This window comes from Mangifera indica, chromosome 3, assembly GCF_011075055.1.
Source record: "Mangifera indica cultivar Alphonso chromosome 3, CATAS_Mindica_2.1, whole genome shotgun sequence".
NCBI classification, from domain to species: Eukaryota; Viridiplantae; Streptophyta; class Magnoliopsida; order Sapindales; family Anacardiaceae; genus Mangifera; species Mangifera indica.
In genome coordinates, this window is record NC_058139.1 from 11,135,313 (window position 1) to 11,146,178 (window position 10,866).

The 10,866-nt window shown below is 35.6% G+C and overlaps 1 protein-coding gene across 1 annotated transcript; it reads left to right on the forward strand.

Moving 5' to 3' along the window:
• Nucleotides 1-334: 334 nt before the first annotated feature.
• On the forward strand, nt 335-5,154 carry LOC123211764 (transcription initiation factor IIE subunit beta-like). Its single transcript, XM_044630629.1, has 4 exons — nt 335-1,214; nt 2,155-2,286; nt 2,427-2,543; nt 4,291-5,154. The coding sequence occupies exons 1-4, from the start codon at nt 960-962 to the stop codon at nt 4,630-4,632; spliced, it is 846 nt and encodes a 281-aa protein (XP_044486564.1). The 5' UTR covers nt 335-959; the 3' UTR covers nt 4,633-5,154.
• The last annotated feature ends 5,712 nt before the right edge of the window (nt 5,155-10,866 follow it).

Sequence of the window (10,866 nt, forward strand, 5' to 3'; positions counted from 1 at the left end):
AACCTCTCATCGGCGAAAACATAAATATGAAAATACCCAGTAAATAAATAATTTATCAAAGTGCCACAATAAATTCATAATATTTTTTGGCGCTTCACAATATGTTCGATTTACAGACTTACCCAAAATTTCTACTATCATACTATCAAATATAATTGGTTATTGAAGAAATTTGTACTACCAACTGACTGAATTTGTTATTTATTTGAATTTAATTTTAATTTTGCTAATTATAATTATAAAACTTCGAAGTAAAAAAATATGAAAAAGAAAATTGTTATATTACAATTATAGCCTGGCTTAGTGGGAGCTAAAAATCACATCCTATTTCTAGTCCTCAGTCTCGCGAATTGATTGGAGGCCCAGTAGGTTGTTAAATTCTCAGCTTTGGCTGTTGGCAGTAAGCATTTGCACGCGTAGCGCGAAGGGGTGTTCTAGATTTCATATCTCTTGCTGCGAACATTCCTCTGAAAATTCTCCATTCTTAATTGTGGATTTATCGCAAATCCAAAGCATCCGAGATCTCCTCTAGGGAGGTTTGTTTTGAAATTCTATTTTCCATTTCTTTCATAATTTTATTCGTTGGGTTTACGAGGAGAAAGACTCGTGCAACTTATCCACGTTTTAGGTTCCTTGATTAGTGATAAAAGAAGTATTGTTTTTCTTTCGCAAAGGACGTGAAACTAATTTTTCTGTGAAAATCGTTCATCAGATGGTCCTTTAGGTCAACAAAATAAACCCTAATTCGAAAACAAAAGATTATAGTTAGTGATTTTCAAATTTTGTGTTATTCGATCCTTAATTTTTTTTTTTTTTATATATAAGGATCTTGGGTACTGTTGTTCTCTTAGAAAATTTTTAAGAATTTTGTGTACTGTTTATCTCATTTTGTTCATCGGAGCACAAGTTTTTCAGCAATTGGACTCATTGGATTTAAGTAAACAAGTTTAAATTTCAAGATGTTTTTAAATGAACAATTGGATAAATTCAAGAAGCAGCAAGAGAAGTGCCAGGCAACTCTCACCAGCATTGCTGCCAAATCTTCAAAGTCATCATCGTCCAGGGCTCCACCTGTAGCGGCGTCACCTGTAACAAAGGCTCCTGCTCCTGCTGTCAAATTTTCAAATGATACAGAGAGACTTCAACATATTAATAGCATCCGAAAGGCCCCTGTTGGGGCTCAGATTAAGCGTGTTATAGACCTTCTCTTGGAGGTTCTAGTCTAACCCTTTCCTTTCTTTGTCCAATTTGCTAATATATAAATTCTCTAACTCTAAATTTCTAATATTTATTGAAACCAACTGGGAACACAAATGTTCATAGTTTGTGGAACACACTTACAGTTATTGCATAACATTGCATATAATTAACACACAGGTTGTGGTGGTTTGTTTTGAAGGTGCAGATGGTTGTTGAGACTATTATCTAGGTCATAGCCAATAAGCAAAATATTAGGAAGTGGAAAAAAGAAACCTTTGGGAGGTTATTGGATGTGGAAGGGTTTCTTTGATAAAGTTATTTTTGGCAGGATAATATGTTCATTGATCATGAAGTGATTGTGGGTTTTTGGAACCAAGAGGAAGGCCCTAGGTTTTAAAGTGGTAGGTTCTTTGGCATTTGGGGAAATTATTAGAGCTTTGTACCAATGCTGTAGTGCAACATTGTGGCAATTCTTGCTGGTGGCTGTCTGGTACATGGTTGATTTTTCTAGCGGTTGGAAGTGGTAAAACGACAATATTTGATGGTTTATACATGTCTCATTATATTTGTTTTATATTGGGCACTGATGACTAAATATTTATCAATTCCTTGTCAAAGAAAGTCCTGAAATATGGCATTCAGTTTGTGGGGCACGGACTCATTGAAATCATAGAAGTGAGGGTTCCAGCAGATTATGAATTGTGTTATGGTCTGTTTTAAGGAATTTAGATTCAGGGGACAATATACAGCAGTTGTTGAGTGTTGTATATTTTATATCATGTTCAAACATATTCCCTCTCTCTTCTCTTTTCCATAGTCTTTCTTCCTCCCCATTGTGTGTTCATCTGTTCCTGTGATTTTTTTTATGTTAAGGAGTAAATGCTAACACCCAATTTGCTGTGATCACTTGAGAAGTTTAAAGCATCTTATAAGTTGTTGTATGAATTTGTATAGACAAGACAAGCCTTTACACCTGAGCAAATTAATGAAGCATGTTATGTTGATGTGAAAGCCAACAAAGCTGTTTTTGACAGCTTGAGGAACAACCCAAAAGTCCACTATGATGGGAGACGCTTCTCCTACAAGGTAACTGTTAAATCTGTGCACCTGCAAATCCTTTTGAGTTGGCATATTTTGGAATCAATATATGAATCATAATTAATGTGATGATTACTGACTTTTTTTACTTCCCTAGAAGATGACTTTTTTTTAATATTTTCATATAGTCCAAGCATGATGTGAAGGATAAGAGTGAACTACTTGTCTTAATTCGAAAATTTCCAGAGGGAATTGCTGTCATTGATCTTAAAGATGCATACCCAACTGTGATGGAGGACTTACAGGTATATCAAAATTTATTCTCTTTCTTGTGTTGAAAAGATTTCATCACTGTACTCAAACTTTATGTGGCACTTTAGTTTGGTGTATGTAAACCTCTAAGAAGAACTTCTATCTTGTTGTGAAACCATAAATGAACCTTTTTGGTGTCTGTTTGACAATATGAAGTTTATGAGCATTATGAGTGTACCCCCATCCAAGACTGATTGGTGATTGATACTAGGGGTGAGCAAAAGGATCAGGTGGAACTAGAATTGTAAGATACCCAACATTGTGGTTTTTGTACCTACCTGGAACCAACATCTACAAGGTAGGTTCTGGTTCCAAAAATTATGGAACTGGCACTGTGCAGGTAGGTTTTGATCTCACTACTTAAAGGAACTGAAACCTACCTGAGAATCAGAACCGGAATCGAATTTAGGGTGGCTGGGTACCTTTTCTTTTCGAACATTTTGTTATAGAAGTTAATAAACCTAAAAAATCCTTCATCATCACTATCATTTTTAGATGATGCCCCCTCCTTTGCTTCATAATCATCATCATCCTCACATCCAATAACACCAAGATAGTGGAATATTCACATTTTTTATGTCCTGACCCCCAAACAACGTTAAAGCATGTGAGATTTGCAACCTCTTTTGTTGGAAACCTAACTTTGACTCTTGCTAGTTAAGTACACGGGCCAGGGAAACCAGGTGGCTCCATTCCTCTTTTATGCTTCATTTTCTTCAAAAAATTTCAACTTTCCATTTGTTTCGTGAGAAAAAGTGTTAAAAGTCTGCAATTTCATTAAAAGCTAGGTAGCTTCATTTTTTTTGTTTAAACTTTCTCCAAGATATTTAGTCTTTGTTTGTTCCTAGGGGAAAACTGAACTATTAATTAAAAAGCAGAGAGCTTCACTTTTCTTCAGTTTTTATAATTGTGAATTTTGATGAACAATGTTGGGTACCCAGGAAGCAGAATCTACCCTCTGTAGGTTCTAGGTAGGAACTTGTCCTTACTGGTTTCGGTTCCTAAATCTTAGAGACTGATATTGTGTGGTTTTGGTCCAGTTCCTTCTTTTGGAGTAGGGTACCTGAACCTGTTCACCCCTAATTGATATTGTAAAAAATGATGAGATGATTGAGAACTGCAGATCCATCGTTGTTCTTGTTATCTATGGATGCTGAGGCTAATAGGATGGTTGTGTAAGTTCTTTCCTGATGGAGTTGTAAAGGATGAAAGTCAATAATAGTCATTATGAAATGATATAGTTTTCTTTTAATGGAATAGGTGAAATTTGACCTTTATTGGCCTTAAAGATTATTGAAGAATAAGATAGAAGCTTTGAAATATTTAAATTCACTTCTGCTTGGATGCCAGTAATTTATGAAATCCTGCAACCTTGCAAAAGGAGCCATTTTGAATGTTAATATGGTTTTTTTTTTTTTTTCTCATGTGGTGTATGAAGGTCTCTATATGGTTATGCTCTTGGGAACCTCTTTTCTTTTGATTTCTCAAAAATAGTTTGTTGTTCACCTATAATGTATAGATTATGTACATCTCTATTCTATGGCTCTCAATTGATGTTTTAAACAGCAATGTTAGCAGAAGGTTTACTTGTCGAAGTGAGTGAGAAAGATAGGAGCACATGTCAAATTACATTTTGTAATACTGCTTTTTGAAATGCTTGCATGGTGGGCTGAGTATTCAATTTTGAATTATTTTGTGTTATCTTTAGATCTTAAAGTTGCAAGTCATTGTCTTTTGCAGGCTTTAAAAGCTGCAGGACAGATCTGGTTGTTGTCAAATTTTGATTCTCAAGAAGACATTGCCTATCCTAATGACCCTAGGGTGCCAATCAAGGTGGATGATGACCTTAAACAACTTTTCCGAGAGATTGAATTACCGCGGGACATGCTTGATATTGAGAAGGATCTTGCAAAGACTGGTATGAAGCCTGCTACCAATACTGCACAGAGGAGGGCTGCAGCACAAGTGCAGGGCATTTCTACTAAGGCCAAGCCCAAGAAGAAGAAGCATGAGATCAGCAAGAGAACCAAGCTGACCAATGCACATCTTCCTGAGCTTTTTCAGAATCTCAATGGATCTTGAAACTTGAGGCTATGTCAAGACATTCTTGAACTGCCCATTCGGAGATATTCATATTTTGACTTGGAAATTATGCTTCTTCACAAGTCTTGGGTTATGTAGATAAGGATCTTCGGAGATTGCACTAAAATGATGTGACTTGGTACATGCTTTTTATCAAGTGAATTCTAGTGCTGTGTGGTCTAGGATTTTTCATGGCTTAACACAAACTTTTTATTCACTTCAAACTTCGCATTAGTGGTTGAGATTGATGGTTGCTTTGTTATGATGTAATTCTGACTCTGATAGGGGGTTAAACACCATAAAGGAAGAGGAATAATGTGGGGTTTGCAAGCTTGATACATTGAAAATTTACATTCACATGTCCTGTTTATCAGTCTTCAATGCCTAGCTGGAAAGGGACGTGTATGACTCGGAACTTGTCTTTTACTATTTGGGTTTTGAGCGCAAACGACTATAGCTACAAACTCTTTTGTTCTTTTCCAATTCCATTTCAATCAAATTTGTAGTCGGTTGTTGGCTGAATTTATAAGTGCTTTTAGATTTGAGCAAATTAATTTGGGTTTTAAAGATGATGTAACATAAATGTGATTAGTATTTGTTAATATTAAAGTCTCTGGTTGTCCTCAGGTTCATGTTGTCTGGGTTATTTGCTTCCACATTGATGATTCAACAAGCCGTGTAACCTATATAATGTAGCCCTGAATTTTGGACCGTCTGCTTAATTTCGTGTTATGTTTTACAAAGTCTAAAATATTTTATATGATTCAAACAAAACCTGACTCAGCAAAGGCCCCCACTTTCATTTTTAATATCAGGCTTAAGCATAGATCAAATTAATGTATGGGTCGGTGAAATTTTCTCATCTGGGGGTCCTTGAGTGAGCATCATTCCCCCTCTCACTCTCTGCATGCAGACATAGCAGACGTCAGACTGATAGCAACTGACAATTGCATATGTGAAAAGTCCTCCAAATTTTTAATCATTCAACTTCCTTGAGGCTTTTTAATATTTTTAATCATGGAAGTGACATCCTGGAATCCTTTCAAAATGTATTACTTTGACCTCCAACAAGAAAACAAACAATAACCCTTTTAAAAATACACCTAAAATATTGTTTATCGCTTTACAAATTCCCATAAATTTGCCCCACCATTCACACTGCAAAATCAGTTACCTAATTAATTCTTCTTCCTGACGATGATGGAAGATGATTACTGAATTCAGTTTATCTAATTGATGATGCAGTCGGTGGACAATCATAAAATCAAATAATTTTGTTCGCGTAGTCTTTTCATCTTTAAGGCCGTTTTGTTTGGCCTACAAATTAATGATTTGAACATGAACAACTGAAAATTAATCATCCATCAACGAACACATTTCCCAGATCAAAATATTACAGTATACCCTGGAAAAAGAATTGCATTTATTTCCCAAGATTGCTATATAATCTGATAACATTCAATCAAAATAAGATTACAAAACGACGATAACTTGCAACCTTTTCTTCATGTATATCTATTATACATCTTCGTCAAAAGATAACAGAAGAAAAAAAAATAATTGTACTATATATTAGACTGCAAAAATAATCTTTATATCTACCTAATTAATGGCAAAAGGACTAATGATCAGTTATGTAGCGGGTTCGGTCCCCCTGGAACTTTTCGATAAGAAACTCCATAGAGAGCGTTGGTTGCTTCTTTGGTGGAGCTTTCAGGAGCTTTTGCAGGAAAATGCCATGAGAAAGTAGGGTGGAATTTTGTTGAGGTTTCTGCACTAGTGGGTGGGTGGAGATATCGACTACTTGAAGTTTGGCAGGCTGCAACTATAATCAAGAAGAATAAAAATGGGAATTTGGGATTGAGAATCTTCATGATTTTAAAGTTGAGAAACAGATTAAAAAGATGTTCACAACAGCAGAAAAGGCTAAAGTGAATTGAGTATGTTCATAAATAAAACCAGGCATGGAGTCTTATAAATATGGCCTCAAGCAACCCATGGTACTGAGAGCCAAGACTCACGATTAATCTATTGAAATGACAATTTTACCCTTCCTTTTATACATTTGTAATCACAACACCCCCTTATCAAAATGCCTTAACTTCACCTGAAAATCAACTTCTAAGAATCAGCAAAATGGGCATCAACTATATACATAAGACAATTCATTGAGAAGCATCAAAATTGTTGAAGGAATATAATTAGAGTTCTGCAAAATTGTTAAAACATCAGAGTTGATAGGGTAAGGTAATTTGGTCCTTGAGGATCCAAATTTCAAGTGCTTGTGTTGGCGTTGACTTTAGATTAATCAGATCTCTCTTGTTTCCATCTGCGTTCTGATTATTGAAGTACTGGTACAATTATTGGTGGATCTCTCGTATATATAGTTAAGGCACATTCTTCAACACGGCTTGGTTGACAAGTAGTGCACATGTTGATGATCTGCCTTCATCACATGTTCTTGCTTCTAAGCTATTCATAGTCTTCTTCTTCAAGAGAAGCCACGTTTAAACAATGAGCTTCATCAACTCAAATTTAATTTTGGAAATGAAATATGAATAGAAGAAGAACAAAGAAGGATTATATATTGCTAAGTCAACAATAAATTTGTGCTGGTCCAAGAAGATTTAGATGTTCTAATACAGGGGTCTTGTGCCACCTCAGCTGAAAGGGTGTTATCACTCAAGTGGATTGAAAAGGTTGAATTTTAGTGAGCGGCATAATTTAGATTTCTGATACAAAATGATTTCATTTTGATCATTTCTTTGATACAGTTTTACCAAGTCCTTTTCCAGGATTGTTTAGCCTCTTGGAACTTGGAATTTCTTTTTCTTTGCTCACTATTTCTGAAGTGAACTTAATCCTCGCAGGCCTAAATAATCTTTTAATATTTATATCTTGGAGTTTAAGCGTGGTGGTTAAGGGAAAGACAAATTACTAATTAGACTTAAACATTGCTAGAGGCTTGGCAGAATTACAAGAACTATTTCAGAACAATGGATAATCAATGAAGACAAATAATTCTTGAGTTGTTTTAATAAATTATTATTATTTTTGCTTTATTTATAGACAATACCCATTTCCCAGGTCATAAAATTCTTTGGGCCCAATGGTGCTTAAAATTAATTAGGTATTAAAGAAGTGGACCATATAACAATTGATTATGATAAGGTCTCTATCTTCATACGGTTGTTCTAATTCACCATGGTTAGGCAAGTCTGGTCACAATTATGCAGAAACCACACAATTTTGAGAAACTTTTAAGTTCTGAGTCCTATTTAATTTCCTGTAGTACTCAAGTTCAATTTTGGGTTCTTTTGTAAAAATAATGTTGTATGAATGAAACTGTTTCTTATTGCAGAAATGAAGTTGTGGGGATTTTATTATTTGTGTTGGCCTTTTGCGGATGACCAGTCAACAATTGCCCAACTTGACATTTCTTAAAACAACATCATTCCATTGCATAGCTATGAATAATTCTTTCTTGTCTAAATGAACCATCTTTCTTCTTCTTTGATTTTTTATATAATATATAGTTAAGTAGGCTTTCAACCCATCATTCAGTTTGAAATTAAGGAAAATGAAAACTTCTGTTGCAGGGTGAGAAGAGTCAAGAGTTTGATGATTTGAAGTTTGTAAAGATACACTTTTCAATGTCAACATTCAGGAATATAAGGGATTAGCTTGTTGCATGGAGCAAATAGTTGGAAACATAATTATTAATATGGTTGGTAGATGAACAATGTGATGGCTTGATTTGTATGTGCATCCCATTACACACAGTTAATTGATGAAAATTTGAGCAGCTACTGCATCCTCGACAAGCCAAGAGAAGGTTTTTTTTTTTTTTTATATCGGGGAACCTCACCAGAGTAAATAAAACTCTAGATTTAGTAACTGATCTTCATAACAACTAAATCATATAAGTCAAAAGTTTAATATTAAAACGTTGTTGTAGGTGATTTGAACCTATATCATTTTTTGCATGAAATCCTAACATTATCACTTAAGCCACCTTTGACAGCAAGTCAAGAGAAGTTCACACAGACAATTATGGGAAATATGCTCTGGGAATGATCTCAAAAAAGAGAATGAAAAGTTTGAATCTATTTAAAGAACAGTAACCTGTGAGGAACATTCAGAATAGGACGCTGTTTAGGGAAAAGAGGAAAATGAGTGGCTTTGTTTGTGATCTTACACGTCAAGTAAATTAATATTTGGCAAAAGAAGTTAATACAAGTGATAAGATTTAAACAGGAGATGCAATGGGAAAAGTATAATGTAGAAGACTGTGTCTATTTTCTGAGGTACATATCAATGATATAATGGAAAATAAATGTGGTTAAAGACAGGAATGTGTCCACTCTGAAATGGGCAGAACTTGATGTTAGGGTCTGTTGATAATCAAAGAGTGAATTACATTTTTCAATCCATTAATAGCATAAGTAACTTTTTTTTCACGTTCAACGTACCATAATTAACGGAAAAGCCCTGTTATAACTTCACTTAAGTAAAATGACTAAAGTATCCCTAATTTTTTTTTTATGTGAAATTACTATACTGTCCTTTCCTTTTACTTATTTTTCTCTTTTTCCTTCTTCTCCATTTTCATTTTCTCTCTCCTTCTTCTCTATTTTTGCCTCAGAAATAGCCGCCAACCTTAGCCTCTATTTTGACTTTAAGCTTTGATTTTAAAATTTCATTTGCACAATTTATCTTGACAACTTCAACAATTTAGGACCCTTACAATTTCCAGCCTACAATCAATCACCATCAATTAAAATCAAAATAGCTCATTCCTTGAATCACCAGACACAACCATACCTTATGTGAGTTTATTTCTGTAATAGAGGTATCATAGGACTTCCCCAATTCAATAAAAGAAGGATCGTCATCATCCTTCCAATACCAAAGTAGACTAAAAGATTCACTAGGTGTCAAATTCCATTGTATTCGAGAAGTCAAAGATTTGTTGGGAATTTTGCATGGAAGAAGAGGTAGATCATAATATGATGCAGAAGAAAATCAATGTGAATGAAAAAAAGTTCTAAGATTATCAATGGGGCACATGATCAAAATCACATTCGGCAATTTATTTTTTAATTTCCGGAAATAGTGAAGATGGGATCTCTTGAATTTCATGTTGGTTGGTGGTAATGATTTTGGGTTTTGAATATAAGTGGTGATGATGGCCGTCCGTGTTGATAGTCATTAGTCATGATGGCTCTTGGTGTTCACGGTGGTGTTAATGACGACGTTTTGACAGTAATAGTTTTGAGTTTTAGATATAAATGGTGATGATGGCTGTTGTTGTTAAGGGTGACCAATATGGCTTTTGGGTCTTCATTGTGGCGATAGGGATTGGTTTTGGCCCTTTTGGGTTTTACTGACTTTGGCTGGCATTTATATGATTGACACTGGCAGTATCTAATATGGCCAGGCCCTGTATTTTTCGTTCTGCGGCTAGTCATACGAGTTGTGAGGGCTTTTAAATCGTTAACCTTAGCACATGGAGAAATATTATCAAGTACATCAACTTTCGATTATTGTAAATGGGAGAAGGACTATTTCCCACCTAACTTTTGATGCATTTTTAAAATGCAACCCACGGCAGATAAAAATCCACTTTTTCCACCCATGAGCCAACTATCGTCCAATTTTTTAGTTAGGTACATGGGCAAAATTGTCATTTACTATTTAAAACTTTAAAACTTTAAAACTTTACCGTTTCCCCCCTCCAGGTTTTAAAAACTAATAACTAACATATCCTCAAAGTTTGAAAAGTTTAATTTCACCCCTAGGGTTTGCTTCCTTCTTCAGCCACCACTGATGGCCGACGCAATCGATCGATCTCCCATCTCCGACTACAAAGGACGACGAAGGAGTCGTCCAGATCTGGAAGAACAGACGAAGGACGACGCTTTGTCGTCCTTCGTCATAACATTTGGATGATGCGACGAGCGACGAAGGACAGCGAAGAGTCGTCCTTCGTCGCCTGGGTGGAGCGACGAAGAGAGACCTCTTCGTCGCATGTTGGTGTGACGAAGAGATCTTCGTCTCTTCGTCGCACCGTGTGACGAGGAGATGAAGATCCCTTCATCGCATCACCACCGTCGCACCAGGAGAAGGAGGAGACCGATGACGACACCGGAGACGACGTCGAGAGATGAAGTTGAAGAATGGGGGTGAAACTGCTAGTGGGCGGCTGTATTTTGAAAAATATGAAAACCCTAG

Coding starts and splice junctions, on each gene's coding strand:
- LOC123211764 (XM_044630629.1), top strand. CDS start 960: ATGTTTTTAAATGAACAATTGGATAAATTCAAGAAGCAGCAAGAGAAG. Junction 1,215..2,154: donor TTATAGACCTTCTCTTGGAG/GTTCTAGTCTAA, acceptor GAATTTGTATAG/ACAAGACAAGCCTTTACACC. Junction 2,544..4,290: donor CTGTGATGGAGGACTTACAG/GTATATCAAAAT, acceptor TGTCTTTTGCAG/GCTTTAAAAGCTGCAGGACA.